This window comes from Drosophila subpulchrella, chromosome X (genome assembly GCF_014743375.2).
Source record: "Drosophila subpulchrella strain 33 F10 #4 breed RU33 chromosome X, RU_Dsub_v1.1 Primary Assembly, whole genome shotgun sequence".
Lineage (NCBI taxonomy): Eukaryota > Metazoa > Arthropoda > Insecta > Diptera > Drosophilidae > Drosophila > Drosophila subpulchrella.
Window position 1 is genome coordinate 5,847,852 of NC_050613.1, and position 27,070 is coordinate 5,874,921.

The 27,070-nt window shown below is 41.4% G+C and overlaps 2 protein-coding genes across 16 annotated transcripts in view; both read right to left on the reverse strand.

Moving 5' to 3' along the window:
- LOC119557975 (voltage-dependent T-type calcium channel subunit alpha-1G) overlaps positions 1-27,070 on the reverse strand; it is a 103,388-nt gene that overhangs the window by 33,320 nt on the left and 42,998 nt on the right. For 9 of the 15 annotated variants that reach the window (XM_037871052.1, XM_037871045.1, XM_037871044.1 and 6 more), the window contains exons 4-10: positions 15,623-16,640; positions 9,058-9,169; positions 6,907-7,138; positions 6,678-6,852; positions 3,690-3,728; positions 1,576-1,602; positions 100-221 (exon numbers count right to left, since the gene is read on the reverse strand). In XM_037871052.1, the coding sequence (XP_037726980.1) occupies positions 100-221; positions 1,576-1,602; positions 3,690-3,728; positions 6,678-6,852; positions 6,907-7,138; positions 9,058-9,169; positions 15,623-16,587 (1,672 nt within the window). In that variant the 5' untranslated portion in view covers positions 16,588-16,640. Of the gene's footprint in view, positions 1-99; positions 222-1,575; positions 1,603-2,792; positions 2,810-3,689; positions 3,729-6,677; positions 6,853-6,906; positions 7,139-9,057; positions 9,170-15,622; positions 16,641-27,070 lie in introns of those variants that run through there. The other 6 variants (XM_037871054.1, XM_037871056.1, XM_037871053.1 and 3 more) reach the window with 3 other exon arrangements.
- LOC119558376 lies at positions 17,943-18,686 on the reverse strand. Its single transcript, XM_037871893.1, has one exon. It carries the CDS (start codon positions 18,684-18,686, stop codon positions 17,943-17,945), a length of 744 nt encoding a protein of 247 aa, XP_037727821.1.

The following is a 27,070-nucleotide window of genomic DNA, read 5'->3' on the forward strand; positions in this document are numbered from 1 at the left end:
AATGTAATTGACGTTGACTGGAAATGGGGATAGAGATGGGTATGGGAATGGGGATGGGGATGGGTGGGGATGGTGATGGTGATGGTGATGGGAACTTACCATTGCAGACCAGCGAACCGATGCGATATGGCGGGAAGTTCCCGCAGAGATGCATCCCCGAATCGTTGGGCGTGGAGCAGATATAGTCCTGATCCTTGGAGAACTCGTAGTACTGCGACAGGCTAGGGGTGCGATGTGTACAGAGAATTAGGAGAGTCATGGGATGCGATTGTCAGTTTAGATCGGAAGAACATCCAGCACACAAAGAAACAAAGTGTACGAAAGAGAAGTTCACACCAGAGAGAGAGAGATAGATTTTGACATATATATATATATATATAGAGAGAGAGAGAGAAAGAGAAGGAAGGAGTGAGAGTGAGAGATAAAGAGAGAGTACAAAGAGAACAATTAATAATCGTAATCCGTAATCGTTGTTCCATATAAGTAATCTGTATGTTCAATGCGTATCGTAAACATTTACATCGAGATTTACATACGTAGAGAGATATGTCGAAATAAAGCAAGTAAATGATTTTGATAAGTCAATTTTGGTCGGTGCTGTGTTTCGTGGTTGATCCGCGATAACATTCAACTAATTAGAGTGTAATAGACAATGCCAATTCGAATATACGTGAGGCAAAACAAAAGAGCTAAACAGAACTGAACAGAGTGAGACACGGTTGACCAATGCAAGAGAGACAGATAGAATGTGAGCGGGTGAGCGAGAAAGACGGCGGTAGCGAGTGGTAAGATCGATTAGCTTAAGCGAGTAGCAAGAGCGAGTTGAAAGAGCGAGTAGCGATTTGAAAGAGCGAGAAGCAAGTAGTAGAGTCCCACGCACAGAGAGATCTAGATAGCCAGTTCAGAGCGAGTAAGCAAGATAGCGAGAAGAAGTGAGTCATAGTAAAGGCTGGTCACACTGAACATTAGTACAGAACAACACAACTGTACCAGAAGTGAGCGATGGGGAGACATAAGCGAGCCACAAAGCGTCAACTAAAAAGCAAGAAGCACGAAAGCAAAGCGCGGGAGGGAGGCAACAAAAAAGAAGGGTGGCATGAGGAACGGGGATGGCCAAAAGGAAGAGGACTACACACTCGTAAAAAAGGAAATGAAAACGCCAAAGCAATTTAAATTAAACGCGCGATGTTGCCACAAAATGGCCGAGTGTCATCCGTAGAGCGAGTGTGTGAGTGTGTGTATTCCAGAGTGTTGCCGTGTGCGTGTGACAATAAAATGTGTTTAATATGCACGTGCAAGCACGGCAATGACATTTGGTGACGAGGGGGGCAAGCGGAATCGCAAGTGAATTTTGAAAAATTCCCCGCTCGCTTTTCTCTTTTTTTTGTACATTTTCCTCCCTGTTCCTTGCGCAGTTCGCAACAATTCGCACGCTCCAAAGTATGAAAAACTTTATGGAGTTGTTCATGTACATGTGTGTGTAATTGTTGCATTTAATTTGCGTGTGTGTGTGTGTGTGTGTGTGGATAGGAGAAAGCGAGGGGGGTCGTATGAAGCAGGGGCAGCTTTAAATACCTTTGCAACAGAAACTGATGATTTTTCCTGTAAAAAGAGTTCAGCTTACAAGAGATACACATACATAGGCGTGTGTGTGTTTTAGTGCGGGGAGTGTGCTGATGTGTGTGTGTGTTCCGCTCTAATCTAGTAAATATTGTACTGCACTGTGCTCCACTGAACTATGTGTGTGTGTGTGTGTGTCTTTTTGGAGTGTGTGTTTGCGGACCCCAAAATGTTGTTTAGCTTGGTGAGCAAACAAACAAAAATTTAAAAAACAAAGAGATATCTAGTGGATAACGACTTTAAGATACCCATCGTTAGAATTTATTTAGATCTTACGCCAATTTGTAACCCACCTATTACAATATTTTATTTTATTAATAAATCCGGGATTATTGATTAAAATGTGCATTAGGCAATGAGATATCCCTTCCACCTAAATGGTTATAAACAAGCAATAAGTAGGTTATCAATTATATTCAAGTGCAGAGTACGCTCTTGCAGGACCAACAAACATTGATATTATTCAGTGAACTGATATGGCTAAGGATCGTATATCCCTTTGACTGGGAATTTCAAATGGATGACAGGAGAAACGCTGCACGTTTCTGGATTGTACACATATGACGTGTGTTGCTACTAATTGGTATGCTTGTTATTTCGGTTGTTTGTGTGCTTTAGTCAGGGAGCTCCCCTAAACATGTTATATATTTATGTGCATGTTTGTGTGTGGAACCCCAAACAAAGATGAAAACAAAAGCAGAAAATTGCAAAAGGAAACCCAAAATTTGGCAAATGCAACACAAACAAAACCTTGGGGTGAAGGAGCTGCGAATGATCGGGGTGGAACTCTCTGACCCCAATTCCATATACACATACACATTCATATATGTGTGGTTTGGTTAGCAGCTGAGATCAGGTTCAAGTGGTGCCACATCAACAACTCTAAACACAAAAAATAAACGTACATCAAGTCTAGGCTAGAAATTTACTTATATATGAAACGACATAGGGGGTTAAACTAGGTGGCAAATAAAATGTGGCCTCAGACGGGTTAACTAGGGGCTTTTGCTTTTGGTACAGTTGTGTGGTGGCTGGGCAATAGAGTGAGTATATATAGTGTTTTTGGGTGGAGGGGAAAAGAACAGGATGCCGAGTGGTTGTCTAGTTTAGTTTAATTGATATTTAGTATAGCTTGGTATTTCGCATATATATATATGTATATATATTCATACATATGTCTTCAAATAGTACTTATACAAAGAGAAAGAGACAGAGAGACAGTTAGCTGGTTAGACGTTAGAGTTAAAACAAAACGTATTTCGTATTATCGTATGGCCAAGTATATTTACTAGTACGAGTATATAGATATGCACATCTACTAATAGGGTGTGTGGCGACTATCAAACGTGTGTGGGAAAGTGACGCCTAAATAGAGTATTGTGTGTGTAGAACAGAGAGGGAAATAGGTATTTGGACATAAGGGTAATTATCGTATGTCCAATTCAAACGCCATGGCCACTGCATTACCCTTTATCTAAATAGTTTTCTTTAAATATTAAATGGGGGTGCCACAGAAGTCTCGCGAAAGTTAAAAAGTTTAACTTTCGGTTCTTAGGAATTTATTTACCAAATCAACGTGCTCAACACATGTTGTAGCATACTTTTAGACAGATTTTTAAGAGATTTCTCTGGCACCACCGAAAGAAACGGAATGGAGTGGTCATCGCACTTTAGATAATTAGGGATAGAACATATTTAAATATTGATCTGTAGCTAAAAAGAGACTCAGGAAAGAGAAGGGAGTAGCAAGAAAGGGCTGACGGATAAGAACTAAGGATTAATTAGGGACTTAGCAGGCTAGCGCTAGCGCGAAGACAGAGATAGTTATAGAGAGGCTATAGAGACTTAAAGGCGGTGGTAGATAGTTACATTGATATCAGTATTTATAGACAGAATCTAATTGTGGACTAGCTAGTAGACGACTATTAGAATCTTTTTTTAGTGTCCACTTGGGGGGTCTTTTGTTGGTGTTGGTTGTGTTTCGGACTGTGTAATAGTTTGTGTGTTCGTGTGGGAGTGTGTCAGTGTGTGGGTTAAGTTAAGGGGGGAAATAAATCATTTTATCTTACGAGTTAACACGGACTCGAACTCTGTACACTTCAGGAATCCTGTAAACAAAAAATTTGTTCCCGGTATGATTTTTGTCTTTGTTTCATATCATCTGCTTTTGTTGGTATTTGAAATTTATTTTTGTTTTGTTTGCTTCTAGGGAAAAAACTTAAAACTCGAAAACATAAAGAGATAATTGAATGTCAGATTTTAGAATTTCGATGTTGGATTTGCTTGGCTGCCAATTTGGAAATATTTTTGTTCTCTTGTTCTGTTTTGGTTTCATTTTTTTTTTGTCACAACTAAATACAAATCGAAGAAACGAAAAACTGGAAAAGAACATATATGCATATATATATCTATACTCTGTTTGCCATTCTCACAGGCTTGTCTGTGGTTGTGGTTGTGAGTGTGAGGGTGTGGGTGTGGGTGTGGGTGTTTGTTGTGTGGGTGTGGGTGTATATACAGCATGACTTCAAGGGCTCACAATATAAGAGAAACGTTGGTTGTATGGTACAATTCCTGCCTGTGCGAATTGAAATTAACATAATTAAAATAATTTCAACTCAAAAAGGGGGCTGCAGAAAAAAGCTTTAAGAAAAGGTACCATTTTGAAAAAAATAACTGCACCGGAAAGGTCCTCAGCAGAATCCCGGTTAAAATGTCTGCTATTTCCTCAGACTTTTCAAACGAAATCAAAAATATTAAAAAGGCTTTGACTATGCATTGCCAGTTGCACTTAATTATGTGCAATAATTAAGCAAAGGCAAAAGTCAGCCGCAAATAATAATTTATTTTGCGAGCAATATATAAAAACAAACAGTTTGTACAGCATGCAAGGGAAAACAAAAAACAAGGAAAACGAGGAAAACAAAGCGAAAAAAGGAAGTTTCTTTAGCGAGGCGCGCAGCGACCCAAAAATTCCGTTGCCTACTCTTAAGGGCTGCGCTGTCAATGAGTGGATGAGTCCTTCCGTTTGTCTCGGTGTGTGTGTGTGATGGCTGCGTGTGAGGGTGAGAGAGCACGCGTGTCCTTTCTGTTCTGCGTGTGACGCTATAAAGCCGCCGTGGCACAAACACAGAGGCAAACACAATGCCAATGATAAATGATTGTTTCGGCCAAGTTTAAAATCTTTTGTCAGCTGCCAGCGAGAGAGCACAGTGGCACCGAAAGCCCCAAAAAGGACTCGATAAGGATAAAACAAATTCAGGCCTATCTTAACTCCTTGATAAGTACATAAGTAATTTGGAAGTAACGGTGTAATTAATCAAATAAAAACACCTCTTAACGAGGAAAGTCAACCATTTTTCGTCACAAAAATCGATATCAGAACTTTTGTAAGTTGAAGGTGCGAACGACACGACTCCTTACCTCATTAAGAGGTGTTTTTATTTGATATCAGAAGTTTCTGTTTTAAAAATCAATTATAAAATGGGAGTTCTATTCACTTAAGCTGCAATACCTATATAAGGTATCAGCATAGCATTATATACATATATGAGGAATCTCCAGGGCTATATAGTTTAAAATTCAAAAAGAAACCGTTTGAACCTAATTCGAGAAAAATGGCAAAAAGTGGTTTATAAAAAACATCAGCGACATTAACTATAAGCCTTTAAAAACTAGTTTTATTTTAATTTACCGCTAAGCTAGCGGGTTTTTCAAATAGTCGAAAACAAAAGTTTTCCATACAGTCATAAAGTTTTCAAGACTCTAAAAGCAAAAAGGGATTCATACAAACCCACAAGCAAAGGCACAAACATTTTCATTTTGGAAAGTCCCTTTATATCTTGTTTTTGGAAAATCTTTTGAACGGAGCATTGGACTTTAAAAACTGAGGTGTCATTTGACGCGTATTCTCAGTAAGAATAAAACTTGGCTAATAACCGGAGGCATTTGTCCCCGCCGGCCCCAACAACTCAAACTTTCTAAATTTTCACCGATCGCTCTTCTAAGCCAATTGAAATTATTAAAGCCTTGGTAAGTAATACCTCCCGATTGTTGTAACACTCGTTATGATCGGACCATTCCTGCAGTTTTTTAATTCTGCAGCTATATATAGTAGTCGCCTTTGCACACTCTCCTGGTGCGCGTTCGTCACTACGTGGACTGCCGTCCACAGTGATATACTTTCAAAGACTGGCATCAAAAAACCAGAATCAAGCCAAGCTTTCAATGCTAAGATCATGTTACTGATCAAATGTACATCCTAAAAAATATTTCAAGTGCAAAATCCGCTATGTAAGGTCAAAGTACCATCCCCCTATCTTCTTGATTCTACTTTCCTGGTATCTCTATCACTTGCCTTTAATTGCAGGGAAATCTGGCAGGTGTTTCACCCCTGAACCCCACTGTGCGTCCTCTTCTCAGCTCTTCTTCCGGCTGTCACGACCACAAGGCGGCTGTTTTTTGGGTACTTCCAACGGACCACCGACAGGCTGAAGGATGTTGACCCAGGGACTTCATCAAATAGACGGTCCTCTGGATTTCAAATGCAAATTGCTGGGACACTGATGCAGCAGCTACAGCGGTATCTCAACTGTTTTGTGGCTGTTTGTGGGTGTTTATGGCGTTGTTTGTGTGGTATGTGCCTGTGTCTTGTGGCTAAGGCTAAGCAAAAAACCAAAAGCTAAGCCATGGAACCAAAAAAGCCAACAGCGGGAGGATTGAGAAAGCAGCAGCCAGGCAGTTCAGTTGTGGAAGACTCGGCTCAAAGTCTGGGCTCGATTTGATTTGGATGACGCGGAAAAGGAAAACGAAAACGAAAAGCACAAACCAAAACACTCAAAGCCAAAAAAAAAAAAGAAAATCTCGATACGAGTATATATATATTTAGATATATGTACAGCATACATGTATGTATGCCCAGGAATATGTATGGTATGTACGATTATGTATGAGACCCGGAGGCGCCGGCAGACAGAGGCCCATATTTCCCATACGACCTGGTTTTCTTTTCTTTTTTTTGTTCTTTGAGAATCGGCGTAGTCCTCAGACTGGCTACTTACGTGAGGGGATAGACCATGCCGTCGGCTTGCATCAAGCTACAGCGCTGCCGCAGAATGCCCTCCCAGAGCTGGACACCAATGATCCCGAAGATGAAGAACACGAAGAAGCAGAGCAGCAGGACATTGCCCAGCATGGGTAGAGTGTCCAGCAGGAGCATCACCAGAATTCGCATGCCTAAATGATTTGGAGTTACTACCCTTGCATTCCCTATACCACGGGTATACTTACTGGGTATTCGATTGATGGCGCGCAGGGGGCGCAGCACACGAATCGTCCGGATGGCAGTCAGATTGAGGTTCTCCACATGCATCACGTACTCCAAGAGACCCGCCAGGACGATGAAAAAGTCCAGGCGATTCCAAGAGTCAGCCAGGTAGGTGTTCTTGCCACACATGCCCATGGCCACCATCTTGATGGTCATTTCCAGGGCAAAGAACGCGAAGATGATGTCGTCGAAGATCTGAAAGGGATAGCATTTTGGGGTTACTAGTTGAGTGGGGTAAGGTCTTCTTTAAACTATATCTTATATCTGCAATGTTTTCAACCTAGGGGCTATTCCAATTCCATTCCAACTTGCTAACTTCCCTTAGTCTGCCGTTCTATTTAAGACTAGTTCCTGTACCCTTCTTGGGGAATACGATTTTAAAGTATATGCTCTATAGCAACTTTCCTGCAGCTCAAATCCTATCCGATTAATGGCGATTAAACCTAACGAACTAACGAGAGTTGATCAAATTAAAATTAGCAACCCCTCTATAGGGAGAGGGGGTGGCAAGGACACACATGCACCTCGAAATGAGTTTGCCTTGGCGACACCATCATCATCATCATCATCATCCTCGTCGTCGTCGTCGTCGTCGTCGTCATCTTTTTCTTGTGCCCCGTGCACCGTCTTGTGTGAAGTAATTTGGGTTCTTTGGGGGAAGGTCGGGATATATGAACATATATTATATGTATATGTGGTTGGGATACGAGGGTGGAAGCGAAGGGCGGCGGTAACGCCCACTTATGTCACCGACTGCGACTGCCGCTGTCGTTGTCATTTTGACTTTGTGCTGTGTGCCAATTTGGCGATGCCTTCTCTTGTCTTATCCTGTCCGTCCTCATCCTCCTCCTCCTCGTCCACCATCGCCATCGAAACTCCTCCTTGTCCTTGCCAGTATCCTGTCTTGACTGGTCTGTGTCCTGGTCCCCTGCTTTTTTCCATTCCGAGGGTCCTGGCCCCGGCTGTCGTGTTACTTTACACTTGGCTGCGGCCGAAAATGTCGTCCGACTTACATATCATTTACAAACATTTTCGCACGTTGAGCCCGGCATTTTCTCTATGCTCTGTAATTGCCCCACTGAGCACTCCACTCCAAAACCTGCAAAAAGCCCAGAATCCCTGTGAAACCCCCTCCAAAAAAAAAACAGTTTGCGGTGGTGCCGCCTAATGAGCCGAAGTGCCTCGTTGGGTGTCATCAGTGTGGCAGCCAGGAAGTGAGCCAAAAAATTGCTTAAATAAATGGCATTTAATGTGACACCGATGCTGACAGGCCCACCTGGGGAGCAGGGATATACAGCGAAGAAAGCAGACCCAACAATGCGACTCCTGTCCCCATTTTTCACATCATTTTTTCTATCAAATTAACCTTAAGCCCTCGGGATGGATCCATAATTATGCCAATTATAAATGTCCACTGAAGTGCGTTGAAATGTAATTGAAATTTTGATGGGTTTAAGTTCTGCTTCAGCAAATACCTGAAATTGTAAACCTTGAATGGGTCTGCTTGTTAAATTGTCTCTTAGATATACAATTGAATTAAGTATATCATTGTACTTTCTGAAGTATTTAAGAACATCAAATGGGTTATATTTATAAACTGAAGCGGTTAAGCAAAGACTGAGAACTTTTTAAAGCAAATCTGTTTACGAATCTGGATATTTTCCATTGCTTAAATTTCTATACCCTTGTAATCAATCGGATAAAAATAGCTACATTAGTAGCATTATTTTACCCATATCTTGATCAGGGTAAAAGCCCTATCCGATCAAACGTCTATATCTTTTAGCTCCCATCAAACATTATGTTGAAATATGCCGTTTTACCCAGTTTTTAAGGAATTTAAACACCCTAAGAGCTAGCAAGATCAAGCTTTGCAAATCGTAATATTTAATCCATACCCTGATCCTATTTCCTATAGCTACCATGAAAAATATTTGATGTTTTTCAAGATATGTGGATATTTTTCGTTGCTAAATGTTTGATATCTTAACTTTATCTAATTTTAGTCACATTTCAGTTCATAATATCTGCAAGGGTATTACGACCTTGGCTTGCTTTAAAATGTTTGGGAAATGTAACTAGTGTTCAATTGATTTTGGGCTGGGGCTACTCACCTGAAGGATCTTGCAGCGGTTCGTGACACAGGCGTCGTCCACGCACGGTTGATACATTCCGAGGGTGATGCAGTTGAGCAGGATGACCAGGATGGAGACGCGCTCGAACCATGTGAAGGTCCCCGATATGGAGTCGAGTCCGTGGCTAAGTTAAGGGGCAAAACCAAAAAAGAAATGGCAAACAAGGACGAGGCCAAAGGATAAGTACAGAGGGGTATGGTTTGGTATAGTCGTTGCCTACATTTCTGCGCTGATTGAAGGCGAAACAAGTCGAGCGAAAGCAGTGGTAAGGGGGCGGATTGCAAAAGGGGGCGTGGTGGATAACAACTTGCAGTTGCCTCTTATGCGCACTCAAGTGCCTGTCAACTTGGCTGCCAACCACCCACATTTACCGCCCACCTCCTGCGGTTGCCGTTTGTCGGTCTCGTTTGGTATGCTCTCGGTTTTGGTTTCTGGGGGTTTTGGGTGCTAGGAGCTTTTGGCTTGCGGATGCCCAGCTACCAGTTTCCAGTTCCCTGCTCTCCAGCCAGCCAAATGCAGCAAATTGATGACAGTTGGCAGTCAGCTAATAACACTCGAGCTAAACGCATTTTGCCAAGCAACAACCAGAGGGACTCGCAGGACCTCAGCTGAATGCAACATTGTAAAATGCTAGTTTTATATGCTCGCTGTGTGTGCTTTAAGTTTATCACTCATACGCACTGTGGCCTTCTCTCCCTTAATACCCATTACTTGCATTCGCTCAAGCAGTTTAGAAAATGCAAATTCAACAAGAGGTCATAAAGTGTAGCTGTGCTTGAAAAGTTGAAACTGGTTTAATTTTAAAGAAAACAAAGACTTAAGATAAACAAACAATTTAGGAACTGATAAACCCACAATTAGTTAAGTTTAAAAGCCTTACGGCAAACAGAATTGGTGTGTAAATTTCTCTGGAATTTGATTACTCACACGAAGTTTTGTTTTGGGCTTAAGAAGAGGAAAATACAAAACAAAAGACTGAAGAGAGGTATTCCGTATTCCACTGGTTATAACTTTTGTCAGCATCTCTTGAAATGACCATAGGTATACTGCTTAAAATACAAATTCGTAGGAAATATGGGTAAAAAAAAAACATCGAGGCCTGAGAAATGTACTATTAAATTACTGATTTTTAGAGGTTCGCCCTTTTTTTAAAGTCCTACATGTGATGGAACTGAATCGACTGCTCTACTGACTGTTTTTTTTTTTTTTGTATTTTCCCCAGCCCGTAAAACCACCGTCCTTTTTGCCACTTGTCGCCTAAAAGCCTCGCAGCTGCACTTTGGTTTTTGGGCCTCAGGCGGAGAAAAAAAAGAGAAAAACTGGAAAACACAAACACTCGCACAAGGCCAAGTTGGCAAGTTGGCGAAGGGGGAATTTCGAGCCGGCTTAATGCATGGCCAAATGAGCGCCAAGGACTCATTCTTTCCACGGAGCAATTAAGGATCGAGAACACAAGCGCAAAATGGCAAAAATGTTTACGCTATTAACGCACAATTAAAGATAAAACGTGGCGCACAATGGTCTGGCCCAAAACCAAAAAAAAAAACCGAAAAAAGAAAATCCACAGCCAACCAAAATATGCCTGGGTGGTAGGGACGAAAAGCTGCCACAAAAAGGGCAATTCATTAGGATGCGAAAGGAGATTGGAACATATGCAGGCATCTGAGGGTCAGAGGCGGTTGTGGATTCAGTTCGGTTCGGTTGGATCCGCGGGGCCGTGTCATAAAAACAAATGTGAACAGCCCAGGCGGCACAAAAGGCCGCGGTCGAAATGGAGGCGGCTCCAAAGGGGTCAAATGGGGGGCGGGGCGGGTCGGTGGACCACGCCCACTCTCCGCCTGGATAAATACTGCAGCAGCACAAATATGCGACAGCAGTAGCAGCAACACCGACCCTGGCGCATTCATTTCATTCAGTTGCCTCCAAAGAGGCAGCTACAGGGATGTCAAAAAATACATGACGATATAAAAATATTATTTCCAGGTTGAGCTTTCATACTATTTTTGAAAAAAATATTCTTAACCATTCTGTACAATACCACATTTTTCTAAAAAGAAAAATTAAAAATTGCCTGTAAAGTACTAATTGTTTAGTAATTTATGAACAACTTATAAAAATTTTAAAAAGGGGAATATTCGAGAAATTTATTAATTATTTATTATTTATAAATATTAATTTATTTATTTATTTAGGAAATGAAAAGTAAATTTATCTAAATATCGTATCGATATTTTTTATCGCCCTCTTAGCGAGTTTTCGCCATTCATCCCTAGTCAGGTGTGCGTGGGTGGTAAAATGGGCGGTAAGGTCGGACCCCGGGTATGCGCGCATTATTTTTGATTTGGCAACAGCGATGGCCCCCAAACCAACAGTAAACAAATTAAGTCGAGCGTAAAGTCGGCCAGCGGTAAGGGGGCGGTGCCATTAAAGGGGCGTGGCGGGTCGGGTGGTACCGGGAATGGGGACGCATGCAAGCGTGCAGAAATCGCAACAAATTAAAAGAGCCACAAACAAAAGCGAGAGCCCCGAAAGCAAAAGCCGAATAAGATGACTGAACATGCCAAATTGGAGGCGGGTATGGGGTGAATGGGGAGTGCTGAATGGCGTATAACGAATAACTAAAGCGGGAATGAGAATGAGGCAAACGAAACATGAAAAACAAACATTTAAAAATGAAAATGGCAAAAAGGAAAAGTGAAAAACTTGAGATAAATTGGCTTCGACAAGGACAAGTTTTACTCAATGGAAGCTATCAATTTAATTGGTTCTATCACCATTGAAAGAATCGACTATCCATCTGCTGTGGGATATGTGCAGGGTAAAAGTTTCAAGGGTAAGCGTTTCTTTTTTACTGAACTACGATGTCTCACCCAACAAAACACCCTAATACTAACCAGATTCTCGAATGCATGGTCACACTATGCTCAGGAATAGAGAAGGGTCTTATTGCTTACGCTGTGATTACAGTGGTCGGCATAAGTATTTTGACAAAATAAAAGTTAAGTATACTCATAACTTGAATTTACTTCTTGTAAACTATAGGCATCAATGGAAAGGTAATTTCAATGCCGTTTGAATGATACAATACATTTCTTTACCCATTCAGTACTTATTGAAAAGGACGAATTTGTGTAAATCAACTTTGAAATTTAAAAAAAAAACTTTTTTCCTCGTCTTGAAAACTTAAATTTTTTGATGCAAAAAGTTTCTTCAAACAAAAATAATAGTAACTGCAAAAAGAATTTTTCAAATATCATTTTGCTTATATTTTTTATGATTTTTTGAAAGTGACAATGTCGGAAAAAATTTGTATGAAAAAGACAAAAATATGGCTCAAATGCCTGTTTTTAAGCATTTTCAAAAATTCATAAAAAATATAAGAAAAATGATTTTTGAAAAATTCTTTTTGCAGTTACTATTATTTTTGTTTGAAGAAACTTTTTGCATCAAAAAATTTAAGTTTTCAAGACGAGGAAAAAAGTTTTTTTTTTAAATTTCAAAGTTGATTTACACAAATTCGTCCTTTTCAATAAGTACTGAATGGGTAAAGAAATGTATTGTATCATTCAAACGGCATTGAAATTACCTTTCCATTGATGCCTATAGTTTACAAGAAGTAAATTCAAGTTATGAGTATACTTAACTTTTATTTTGTCAAAATACTTATGCCGACCACTGTATGTAATTGTCTGCCTTTTGAAGCATTAGCCAGCGGCGGAAATGAACAATTCCCACACAGGAACACGGCGACCTGTTGTCGGTTCATCAACTAAGTCCCTGCTTCTCGTCCCTTTGACAGGACGTTGGGAGCTTTTATGTAATGAATACAATGCACATACGCAGTGGTGGTCAAAGGGGATAATGGGCACTAGCCAGAAGGGATCCACACAACGCTCTCAGCTCTCCGTCATAATTAGTTATGGGCGTGGCAGCGGTTTTACATTATCCAAGGAGCGAGTCCAACCGCCCCGCACTCCATGCTAATGATGATGCCTGCGTGTCCGAATGGCCGTGTGTGGCGGTCCTAATGGCAACCGCACAAGGATGCAGCCAGCTGGTAGCCCATAACCCCTGACCCCCACTAAAATCCGCACTCAGCTCTCCTCTTGCGCTGCACATGTTACACGCGCCGCGCACATTTCACGCTAAAAGCGCCGTAAAACGAAGGAGATAACTTTGCTAGAAACTGCCCGAAAATCCATCGTATCATATATGAGAGATGTGGTAAAAGTTGCACCGCTAATTTGGGTTTAAAAGTTGCAAAGACGACCGGATGCCGCAGAAGGCCAATGTCATTCTACAGAGAAAAATATCTTATGAATTGGTATTATTGATGATGGTTATTTTCTTGTTTCATGATAACTACTTTCCCATAGTGCTAAGCAACTTTCTTATTAAAAGAAGTAGTGTGACCATGCTAACGATCATTTGGTCAAAATGTGTTAGCGTGACCATGCAATCTTCGATCTGGCAATTTCAATTAAACCAAAATTCCAACTTTTGATATGGATGAATATACGTTTCCTAGTGAAATGATTAGTTTTCTCTGCGTGCCATTTGATTACACTTCCGAGGGTGGCTCCATCCAAGAACCTCGATGGGGAAAAACAGGAAAGGAGCGTATGGCATCCGATATTGATACGCAAGGCCAGCTGGCGACGCTGCGGCGGCTTTAACTTTTTGGCAAATGGCACCGCTGACCTCAGCTGCAGCCGAAGGCACGTCTGGGTCACCAAAGACACGGGCGAGACGAGCGTCGCCAGCGGAAGCGGAAACGGAAGTGGAAGTGGGGTAGCACAAGGAAGTTGAACTTAAATTAGTTTAGCCAAAGCAGTTTGATTGCTTCTCGAATCGAATCGAATAGAGGCAAAATGCAAGCAGGGCGAAGTTGCACCGCAACACAGCCACAAAATCACTTTGGCCACCACAGCTCAACTCAACCACACCCTCGATATAATAATCGGCGCTGGGGGAGGCATCCACATCGTAAACTTTGACAATAAAATCCATAAAATGTCAGCAAGATATAGAAAACAATGCAGTGGATGGGGCATGGGGCAGCCACGAAGTTTGAAAAGCGCGAACAATGGGGAAAATCAAAATTTATGGCCAACAATTAAGTGGCAAGTATCGAGAGAACGATTACGTACTTGTGGCGCAAAGAAAGGGACTTTTCAAGGTTGGAGAGTGGGAGGGGGTTGGATGAATGTGTCATATCAAGTGGGTAAATCGCTACCATCAACGCGGCTTTTTGGCTAAAAATAAAACCACTTCGCGTCTGACGACTTCCTGCGGGATATGTCACCGGAGAAGCGACTTGACGTTCTAAACTCAATTATCATAATTTACTGAACCCCGAGAACCACGGGCATAAATAAATATCAACGTCAGTCAATTTTAATTTCGCTCGAAGTGAAATGTGAAGTGCGCGCCGGGAAGTATGCAAAGCGATTTTTCATGCACAAGTGCCACATGCCACTAGGAGCTGGAGAAAACGCTGGAGAAGGAGCAGGAGCAGGAGCAGAAGATGGAGCTGGAGGAATGGTACTGGCACTGCCACTGGCAGATATAAACAACATCGAACCGCCGGGGTTGTCTTCTTACTTCCGCCTACGCCTACGCCTCCGCCGTATCCCATATCCCATATCCAACATCCTACATCCCACTGATTGGCGCACATTATCCCCCAGCAAATGGATGGGGATGCGGCAAATATGAAAACAAGTCGGCAGCGGAAGGATCCGGCAACTGGGACTGGGGGACAAACATATATCCACTGGTTCCGTCGCTCAATGATGATGCCCATTCAGATATTTATTATTTATGCCCAGCGAACTCGCACACACACGCACAAGGTACTGTGCAACTGCCGACATTGGGGCATGAATTTTGCAACAGGCAGGGGATAAAAGTAGTCCAGCACATCGAACATGGGATACCCACTGTTTGATGAAATATTGTAGGGCTAAATAAGTCTATTTTCCTAACTCAAAGTCACATAATTAAATATAAGCTTTAAATTAGGTTGAGTTTATAATGCCTAGTCAATATTCTGTAACACAAAATATTGTTTCAGCTAATCAGTTTTTTGTTAAATATAACATTCATAGCTTTATTAGCAGGATTTAAAAAACTATTAAATTCAAACGGGATACCTGGTCCTAGAGCCCAAACAAAAGGAGCCACCCTGAACCGATCAAGGACACCAAACGGACAGATCGTAGTGCACCCATATTAAAAATTCGCATGTGGGCATCCTTCAGAGACATTTCTACCCCCACCGAAATGCATTTAACCTCTACCGAATCGAGTGTCCTTAGGCCCGTTAAAAAAAGAAGATATACAACAAAAAGTGGAGAGAAAATCGAGAGGACGGGAAAAAAAGAAGAGAATAATCAATAGGCTCACAACGCACATCCTGTGAAATGTGTGACAAGGACATTCGGGCACACACACACACCCAGGGGTAAATTGCCAGCGAAGGACAATGGCAATTAGGGCATCCCCTCCCCCACACTCTGTTTTTTGTTTGTGCAAAGGATATGGATTGGTGATGAGCATCAGGCACCAGTTGCGTGGCCGAGTGTACTGCGTCAGTGCCTTCATGGAGATCTCAGGGAAGCCGGGGTAGGGCAGATTCGGTTCGCCGGACGAGCTGGACGAGCTGGAGGACGAGGTGTGCGAGGAGTCGCCGTCGTCGGAGCTGCAGCTGCCATTGCAACTGGAGGCGGTCGAGGAGCTGACCGCCCCTCCCCCGTCGCCTCTCCTCGATCTTCCAGCTCTTGCTTCTCCTCCTGCTGCGTCGCTCAGCGAGGAGGCTCCACTGTGCCGGCGTCCTGTCCGCCGGCGTGGCGCCTGCTGCTCCTGCCGCTCACGTCTGTGATGACGATCCTGACGATCCCGACGATCCTGGCGATCCTGGCGATCCTCGCGATCCTGGCGATCTTGGCGATCTTCGCGGTCTTGGCGATCTTGACGATCTTGACGATCCTGGCGATCTTGGCGATCTTGGCGATCCTTTCCCTGATAGCGACGCCTGCTGCTGCTGCCACCACCTCCACCATCCGAGGCATTCGATGTCTGGCGATGGGACGACCTATGACCGCTGCCCGTCCTTTCCGCAGGATTCACCGATGACTTGACATTGGCACTGGAGGAACTGGTTTTTCGCAACCTTTGGCTGCCCCGCCGATGGCCACTCGCACCGGAAACGGAAACGTTGCTGCCACCACCACCGCCACCGCCCCCATCGACGATCACCGTCATGGGCGGCTCTTCGTTGGAATGCATTTGACTTAATCTGTTGGTGTTGCTGGTGTTGCTGTTGCTGTTGCTGATGTTGCTGTTGCCAATGTTGCTGTTGCAGCCGTCTGTTGCTGCTGCCACGCGACGTCGCTGGCCATTCCTAGCTACTTCTGCTGCTGTTGCCTCCGATGTTGCTGCTAATGTTGCTCCCGATGTTGCTGATTGATTTGTTGTTGCCGCTGCTGCCGCTGGCTGAGCCAGCATTTTCCGGGGGGCAAACTAAGAGAGTTATGGTCATTCCATCTTCCTGCAGATTGCTGTAAGGAAAAAAGAGAGAGACAGCTATTAGGTCAGTCATTAAAATCAAATATCAAAGTATAGGTGCAACATCAACCCACACCGAAACGAAATGATACGTCAAAGGCTCAACAAAATTGCTTACAAAACACTAAACTCCATACCAAACCCTTTGGGTTTGGCTAGAATTAATGATAGTTTTACTGTAAATAATAATAATATATAATATAATATTTACAATATATTCAATAGTATTTTTCCAATGTTCTAAAAACACCATTACATACATATATCAAACTTTTAAAGTCCATCGTATTATACATTTCTTTATTTGCGATTGCGAATATAACAGTTGAGAGCCTTGACTTTCAAATACTCTTTACTTAGCCAACCTACTTTCTCGACCTCGACTATTAGATACCCATTACTCATCTAAAGGGACCAAAGGGAACCCAATATATGATTATGTGGTCGGGAGAAGGATTTAAGCGTTATAGGCGTTAGGGTGGGCGTGACCAACATTCGAGAGTTATTGACAAGATATAACATATTTGTCTTGTCAATCATTTCAGTTAACATTTTTTATCTAGCATGCAAATTGTGGGCTAGAGGTGCAGAAAACATCGCTTTTCCGATGTTTTAACAGGCAAACATCGATGTAACATCGAAAAACATCGATGTTTCTGCACCTCTATTGTGGGCGCCACAGGTTTGGGCGGTTTGTGGGCGTTAGAGTGGGCGTGGCATATCCGCGTAACAAACTGAAATCCCAATTTTCTCGTTCATACTAACGATTTTTTGAAAATTGTAGGCTTTAATGTGGCCGTGGCAATTTTTTTGGGTCAATCGATAGTTATTGATGAGAACAATACATTTCTTCTACAATTTTTATTCTATCATTTAACTGTAGAAGCCACAGTTTTGGGTGGTTTGTGGGCGTTACAGTGGGCGCGGCACCCTGACGAAACAAACTTGCGCTGCGCAGGAATCTCTAGATTCTGCATGCCTAATCCCAGTATTGCAGCTTTAATAGTTTCCGAGATCACAGCGCTCATACGGACAGATGGACAGACGGACATGGCTAGATCGACTCGGCTAGATGACTAGATCAAGAATATATATTGGGTCGGAACGCTTCCTTCTACCTGTTACATACTTTTCGAAGAATCAAGTATACCCTTTTACTCTACCAGTAACGGGTATAAATCTGTGTAATAAATGCGAATTGAAAGTAAAATACCATGGAACTATCCATATAAAATAAATAATAACACACTTAAATATGTATATACAAGTATACACATATATCCATAGCACGGCATTTATTTTTTCAGAAAGTAAAGCGGAAAGTCAGAGTATAAGTCCGCGGTTTTTACGTCCTTTGCCCAGCACTCCTCAAATTCCGTGCCGTTGGGATAAGCGCTCTCAACGTCGTCAAGTAAAATGGCATTCAAATAACTGCAGGAATAGAACTCCCTTCGTATGCCCAGCAGACTGCAGCAAAACATCAGGTAAGACAGATCCCATCCAGTGATCGGCTCCTCATGGGTCCTGAGGATATCAGTGTCACCAGCGAAAAAGAAGTCCGGGACAAGCTTTTGGTCATTTCGCACAATGTAGGGCACAAAGCATTGCTTGTTTATGCTGATAAAACTGCACCTCCGCGAGTAAAATTTGCTTCCGCGAGTTAATTTGTTGAAGCAAAAGCCAATGAATTGATAGAACTCATAGGCGTCACTTATAGGGATTACGGTATCACTTAGGTCGAAGAAGCTGCTGCCAAATTTCCCATTGCAGTGGTCGCGATTGATTTCGTTCAAGAGATCCACTTCGAAATCGGTGATAGGTAATCTGGCCATATGGTCGCAAGCGGAGAAGATATCCGGATGCATGAAATTCCGGGATCTTACAAACGTCGTATGCGAATATAACATTCGTATGGCTACGTATTTTTCCGATTGGCGATATATATATGGTACGTACTGACTTCCGTACTGCGCCCAGCCAAAGGTCCCAGGAAGGTACTCCCTAGTTATGGTTTGCTTATGTCCTGAAGAGGCGTCCATCGTTTTGCAAGGAAACTGATTGTCGTTCAGAGCACTTATTTTGCCAATGTATGCAATAGATTGTCAGCCTGTCACCAGGTGCTGTTGTCAAAATTTTACTGTTCCAGGGCTTCACTCAAGGAATACAGTTTTAATACCAATTTTTGGTATTTTTTTAATTTTGGTATGTAATACTCGTAGAGTAAAAGGGTATACTAGATTCGTCGGAGAGTATGTAACAGGTAGAAGGAAGCGTTTCCGACCCCATAAAGTATATACACTGGTCGGCATATGTATTTGGACAAAACAAAAGTTAAATATACTCATAATTTGAATTTACTTTTCGTAAACTTTTGGCATCAATTGAAAGGTAATTCAAATGCCGTTTGAATGATAGAATACATTTTTTAATCCATTCAGTATTTATTGAAAAGGACGAATTTGTGTAAATCTACTTTTAAATTTTTTTTTTAACTTTTTTCCTCGATTTGAAAACTTATATTTTTTGATGCAAAAAGTTTCTTCAAACAAAAATAATAGTAACTGCAAAAAGAATTTTTCAAAAATCATTTTGCTTATATTTTTTATGATTTTTTGAAAATGTTTAAAAACATGATTTTGAGCCATATTTTTCTTTTTTTCATACAATTTTTTTCCGACATTGTCACCTTCAAAAAATCATAAAAAATATAAGCAAAATGATTTTTGAAAGATTCTTTTTGCAGTTACTATTATTTTTGTTTGAAGAAACTTTTTGCACCAAAAAATTTAAGTTTTCAAGTCGAGGAAAAAAGTTTAAAAAGTAGATGCTTACACAAATTCGTCCTTTTCAATAAGTACTGAATGGGTTAATAAATGTATTGTATCATTCAAACGGCATTTAAATTACCTTTCCATTGATGCCAAAGTTTACAAGAAGTAAGTTCAAATTATGAGTATATTTAACTTTTGTTTTGTCAAAATACTCAAAATACTCAGCTCTTAAAGTTTCCTAGATCTCAGCGTTTGTATGGACGGACAGACAGGCGGATATGTCTAGATGGTCTCGGCTATTGATTCTGATTAAAAATACATGTATACTCTTTATATACTTTTCAACGAATACAATAATTTTTCTACTCTACGATTTTTCACATCATTTACGAATTTAGAACTTATTTAATTGTTTGTTTTAATGAGCTCATTCGAACTCATTTCGGAGCCAACAATTTTCTTTTTGTGTACGTGCAAAGTTTCGGGAATTGATTTTTAATGCGTTACTTGGCGTCAGCAATGGGCACCACCCACCCTTAAAGTGAGCCACCCAACCACTTTACCAGCCCCCGCTCACCCCCATAATGAAGCCAAAAAACATAATTTATACGCACGTGCGTTGCTTTTTGTAAAACTTTGTGTGTGTGTGCGTGTGTGTGTGTGGAGTACGTAAAAATAATGAGAAACACATTTTGTGCGTATAGACAAGAAACGTAGCATACATTTTAGGGGAGACCCTTGTGCGTAGGTGTGCGTTCAATCATTAATTACGTGTGTGTGTGTTTGTTCTCGGGGTGGGGACCTCTAACACATTAACGTGCCAAAAAGTGCTTCGTTGTGGTTTCCCACACACCCGCCACACGCACACACGCGCACACACACACGGGGAAGACTTGCAATTGTGTGAAAATTGGCTCATTGATAGGCCGCCAAAGAAATGCCACAAAGGACGAGACTCCTTTTGCAAGGCTATTGAGATATTTGTGCAGATCTATGGAATCGATTGAGCAAACAGCACACTGGGTTTCGGCAATAATAGCCCACAAGCTTATCAAACAATTCATCAAAACGCAGATTAACTGCAGGCAACCGTGGTATTTTAGGTGAATGGGTTGCGAGTATATCAATTAATGGCAGAGTGCAAATGTGAACGATTATGATTATTATTTAAGCATTTTATGATATTTAATATCTCTTCTGAAAACTATTCTGAAATCACAGGATTACGAATCGATACTTGATGTTACTTCCGACTTATTGTCTTAAGTTTGTCAGTTGGCCATTTATGATTTTGCCAAGATACATGTCCTGTACAGTTAGTTTTATTTATAGGTGGACCTTTAGACTAGAAATCAAAATAATTAATCGTTAGCTGGCGCCATTTGTTTATCAGCCGGAAACGGAAGTCAGCGCCAAGATAAACAATGGCTCACACACACACACACATGAAAGAGCACGTGACAATACAAAAGTTAGCATATTATTTGGAAAATGTTGAGCAGGCTTAAGCAGACATGGGAGATATAATGTATGCACAAGGACAACTATTGTAGGGAGCGAAAATGTAAGCGCCTTGTACAAAAACACATGGCACCCTTGTAAACTCACACAATCAGGTTGTATCTGTGTGGGGCTTTCACATGTGTTTGTTTGTTTGTGTGTGTGAGTGCTTGTGCCTTACACAGATATACATAATTAAACACAAACAGCGCGGAAAAGGCAACTTCGATGTTGATATTAGTCAAAGGGAGAGCTAAAACACAAGCAGACCAACACACAAATCGACTGTGTGTGTGTGTGTGTGTGTCGCCGAATAACGGGATCAATGTGACATTCAAACATGTCAGATATTAACGCGATAACAATTTGAAATGGGTCAACAGAGCGCAACATGAGTTTATGTTGTAAGTGGACCTCAAACTGTATATGTATGAACTTATGGCCATTGAGGGTTTGCCAATCGAACGGGTTTATTGCGCTCATTCAATGGATTTTTAGCAGCCATTAGTGTATAGAATTACAAATTGAATACATTGAAAAGTATTACAAAAAGGATACCCTGTTTCATGTAAGCTAAAATTTAAATAATAATTATTCTAACGCGGCTTACTTGAAAATTCCTTGTTGAAAATAGAAAAAGAGGTATCCCAATTCCACGGCGCACTGTGTTGTCTTATAAGTTTTTACACTTTTCGCCCGACTATTTGTTTTTACCCCCTTTCGCCGCAGGGTTAATGTAAACAACGGCCAGGACAACTTACTCTTCAGTCTGTCGGTGGCATGAAAATATGCAAATAAATTGTCGCTTATGTGGCAAGATATTTGCGCAGTTCTCCATGCCCCGCATACATTTTTTTTTGCCGCCTGTCGGAGAATCTGCGGATATATAATTCACTTTTAAATGCAAAATCAAGCCGCTGTCATTGATAGCTGTCTCTGGTGGCGAGGGCAAAAAGAATAAAAATAAAGAGCCAAGGAAAGAGGCGACGAGGCCCCCCCCTCGAAATAAGTATACGCAGCGTGGTACACACGGTGGCAAATAAATCAGAGGCAGCGCGCCTCGATGTCGCCCGATGGCATGGAGATCCCTTTTTTTCGGGCTCCACCCATAGGGGTCCTTCCTCGAGCCGAAGATTTATGCTCACCGCCTGCTTTATGAGGCAGAGCCTGTCAGGGAAAGTCGCCGACATTAGCATAAAGCCGGGCTGGCAGCAAAAAAAGAAATGTGCTGCGGGGAAGTGAGAACTTTGCGAGGAACACAACTTAACTTCACTTTCGGTTATCAATGCCCATTCCGATTGCCATTCCATTAGGCAATGGTCAAGCAGCAGGGCTTTTCCGCTCCGCTTTTCTTGACTTTTCCCGGAATCCACGGCTCTGCTGTATTTAACATTAATATTTATGATTGCTCATCTGTGTATAAATCGATGCTCGGTCTCGCTTTCGCCGCATTCATTGCTCGCTCATTGCGCTGATTTTATTATTATTTTTATTTGGCTTGACTGGCATAAAAAGCAGTTGAGGGAGAAAACTCATTTTCATGTTCAGCAGCTGCCAGAAACACAGACAGATATATATACAATATATATATATATATATATAAGTATGTATACCTGCTTGAGCTCCAGTTTTTTGTGCTTCCATTAGATTTTCCAATTCGAGTGGGCCCTCCGATTTCCACCGCTTTTCTTCCGTTTCAGCTTCATTGAGCGCGTTTGTTGCTTTTCGCTTTCGTTTCATTTCTCTTTTCTTTTTTTTATTTTGTTTTGATTGCCCTGGCAGAGGAACTTGAGCTTTACTTTCCTTCACTTTCATTTCATTCACAGCCACACGTTGCTTATTGTCCTTTTTAAATAAGCAGACATAAAACTCATATTTTTATGCGTCACTTTTTATTGGCCAATGAATGGCGGCCACTGAGCCGCTCGAAAGATCCGAAATCCAGTATCCAACTTGCAGTATCCAGTATCCAGAATCCAGAATCCACCTGGCGCAGTCGTTTGAGCACAACCGTAAATTTCCCAGTAAAGCATCCGGAGAATCCCTCCAGTATACTCTCTCTATACGTACGCATTACACATATCCCCTACCCGTTTTGGCAGTTCGATAAATTCCGTACTTTTTTATTTGCAACTCTTAAGTAATACGGTTAATGGAATCTGTGTGTGCATGCGTGTGCCTTATTCATTATTCGATAAATATTCAGCATGTTAGCGCAATGCACGTCTTGGGTTCCGATCGGGGTCTGAGGAGGGCCAGGCGATTCAATTTGGTAATGGAAGCCGTAATCGACGGAATCGATTTATGACCGAATCTATCGAGCGTAGCACACTGTATCAAATTTATCGATTGTTCCGATTCTTTTGTTTTAATAAACGCAAATCTCAAGTTAATCGATGTTTTATTAAAAATTTTAATTATGATTATGACTCCTCGGCGAAAGCCTTTTTAAACTCATTTTTATAGACACTTACATTTTGCCCATAAATCAATGGAATCGATTTATGACCGAATCTATTGAGCGTAGCACACTGTATCAAATTAATCGATTGCTCCGATTTTTTTGCTTTAATGAACGCAAATCTCAAATTAATCGATTTTTTATGAAAATTTTTAATTATGGGTATTACTCCTCGGCGAAAGCCTTTTTTATCCCATTTTTATAGACACTTACATTTTGCCCATATCATCGATTATAATTTTCCTTCGTTAGCTCTCGTAAATGTCCCATAAAATGCGCTCTTCATTTGGTTTATGGTCGTAGTTATCGCCTGCCTTTGACTACAGTATTTTTCGTTTTAATCACACAAAAAGAGGTCTTTAATTCTTATCGTTATGCATTTTATATTAAATGGCCTCCCTGGCGAATTGAACAATCAATATGGAAACGCTTTTAATGGAATTGCTTCAACTGAATTCGCTCAACGATTGCCGACGACTTAATTCAATCATATTGCGTTGCGATGACTTCAGTGGAAATTCGACCCCGAATCGAATTAAATGCTCGCCATCTTATTTGATTTTATTGACTTTTAACCGCATTTCCTCAACAGCTTGTGGCGCAAGCAGTTGCAAAATTTCAGTTGCAAATTATTGCGCATACGCCGCGTGGGTCCCGCGTTCAATCAACGATTTTGGCGTCTCGCTTTTAAGTAATGAGAACGGCGATGGCGCCTTCATCTCCGCCTCATTGGCAGCATCTGTTAAATAATACAGAAATGGAAAGGCGGAAAAGGTGAAAAAGCAGGGGGCAGGGGAGGAAAATCCAAGGAAATGGAAGCCATCCAAGGCTGCGGCCATGTCGCATCGATATTGTAAATTACTTTTGCTGCGCTCTGGCTGACATTGAGAATTCATTCGTAAAAAAAGGGTAAAAACAAGAAGCAATCCCTTTGCCCTGGGCCAAATCACGGAATTATACCGATTTAATGCTTCTGGGGAATAACAAACTAATCGCCGCCTAGTCGAGCATACCAAAAATGTATATATATATATATAAAGCACGTATAAAGAGACCGATACAGATATAAACATCTGGGGCGAACGGGGGCCGAAAAACCCCATGAATTTTTATGCAAATTCTTTACGGGTTCAACTTGTTGAGCCAAAGGGATGCCACAAGCTCTGCCTTCCTTCTTTTTTTTTTGTTCGCTGGGATGGGAGGGCATAAGGCAGCCGTTACACAAATTAAACAAATAAGACAACAAGGGACAACAAAGCTCTAATTCGATTTGAGCTGCAAAATTCCCACTGCCCTGCCGAAGGGAAAAGTTCGGAGATGACAACGACATGTAAATACTTTTGCACGCAACCCCACACCACAACATGTGAAATACACAAAATACCCCCCGAAAAACCAAAAAAGAAAACAGTAAGGTAAAGCGACGAAGAGGGAAAATACGAATTTTTGGTTGTTGACAAAAAGCCAGAGGCTGGGTTCCAGGGGCAAAAGTTTTCTTCGAACTCCCAAATCGAAAAGCACACGAATGAATTTTCATTCAATTATCTTGAACATTCGCTCGACTCTCCAGTTTGGTTTTGTCTGTTTGTTTGTTTGGCCCGTCTGGGGACTGAAACTAGCCCCGAAACTGTTCGGTGCAGGACCAAAAAGGACGAGCAGGAGGCCAAGGGCCGAGCACGTTGAGGCCATTGTCTTGGCTGCAAATTCATAGCCGCTCTGTTTCAATTTTCGGCCAGTCGAGGTCCTGCCTCCGACCTCGTCCTCGTCCTCGTCCTTTCGCTTTCACTTTTTATCTCGCTGTGCGAGTGTCCTGCTGCCTGTGTCCTGTGTCCTGAGTCCCGAGTTCTGTGCCCGGTGCTGTGCGCCATAAAATTTCATTTTATCAAACAATGAAAACGTGTCGGCTCGCACTCAAGGTACACACACTGGTACACAGAAAAAAAATGTATAGCCTTCGATTTGAATACTCATTTCCTGATACTCAACTCAATAAAAACCATTCCTTATATGAACGGGCCAATAGGGTTTTGACATACCTTTTGCAGATGTGCCTAAAAGTATGCAACAATATAGTGTAGTAGGGTAACTCAATTGTTAAATGTATATCCACTTATAACTTGTATTAGCATTTAATAATTTATTAATTAATTTATAAGCTGTTGCAAAGTATGTAAACCGCATAAGAAGTTAAAGAGGAGGGTCGAATTATAACAAAGTTTTTCGAACCTTTAGGTAGTTTACTACTATAATAATTATAATCTGCATGCCAGATCTGAAAGGCGTCATCTTTATAACAGTCTTTTAAACACTAATGATGTCTGGCACCCTCTAGTTTGTTACTAAAAAATATAATTTTATTAAAACAGAACTTACATTAAATTTGTATAATTATGAACTTAAGTAATAATTTTTATTACTGAAACTTTCGCGCTTGTTCAAAAAATGACATTATAATATGTAATATTATATAGTTTTCTTATATAATACAAACGTGCTTGCATTGAGTAATTACTTAAAATTGTATTTAAGTTGTTTTGTCAAAGTACACACTTCTTTTATTTTAGTATTTTTAATGATATATGTATTTATATCTATTCAAAACCATCAACACCTACAGCCACCAAATGTCTAACACCTAAATTTGATAGTAGTTTTGCCAGACGGACTACATCAAGACTTTTCTTGCTTCTAATATTTTTCTTTTCTAATGAATTTCACGACTAAGTCGGACAACATTTTTCTCGCCGTGCATTTAGGCCGCAGAGCACTGGGCCGTAATGTCTTTAAAATGGAGTGCCCGTACCTCGAGTGCCCCGTGAAGTTTGTTAAGGAAATCATCTGTATCTGTCCTAGGGCAGTTAATGGTGCGATCTATGCGGCGACACTTGTCTCCGGTGTGGGTGACCTCTGACCCGAACCCACCGATTCTGCAGCTATTTCGTCGAAATTGTAGGGTCCGCCTTTACGACCCAACCGTCTGTTCTTGATAATTTTCAATTAAACTTGGCCCCGCTTTTCGCTTATTTTCGCCTCTTTGTCCGCTTTGTCATTTGACGCAATTTTTGGTTTTTAATTGGCCGTCATCAGGTCGGCATCAACCTTTGAAATTGCCAAATTATTTACTTGCCGTCTTGTTGTTATTCCCATTGCCCTTATTCGCTGATTCCTATTCGGCTGCTCTGCTGATTAGGCCGGAAAAATGGGTCAGGGGAATGGGGTGGGTGGTTTTTAAAACTTGCCTAATTGTCCCGTCTCCCAGGGAAATGGAGAAAGTGCCATGGCAAAGTTTTCGGCCGCTCGTAAAAAGAAATGTTTGGGAAATGAAATGGCGACGAGAAAATGCGGCAGTTAAGTTCGCAAATTGAGCCGAATAAATAAGTAAGTGGGTGCACAATGCGGCTGGAAAATGGTTAGTGGTCCTTCTGCAAATTGCATCTTGAAGTTTGTAGTTCCACAACTGGCTTAAGGCACAAATTAAGTTTTTCTCATTTTCAAAATTAATTATCAAGTTATGTATCCCTGGCAACCGCAGCTGAAAAGATATTGATTTTTGACCTAATGATAAAAAACATTAGATTTCATATTACCAACCGCATACCAAAATTATATCTATAAGGAACGATTAGACTCAGTTACAACTGTGAATTTTCTCGCAGCCAACAACCCTGAACTGTTATGCCCAGCCCAATGT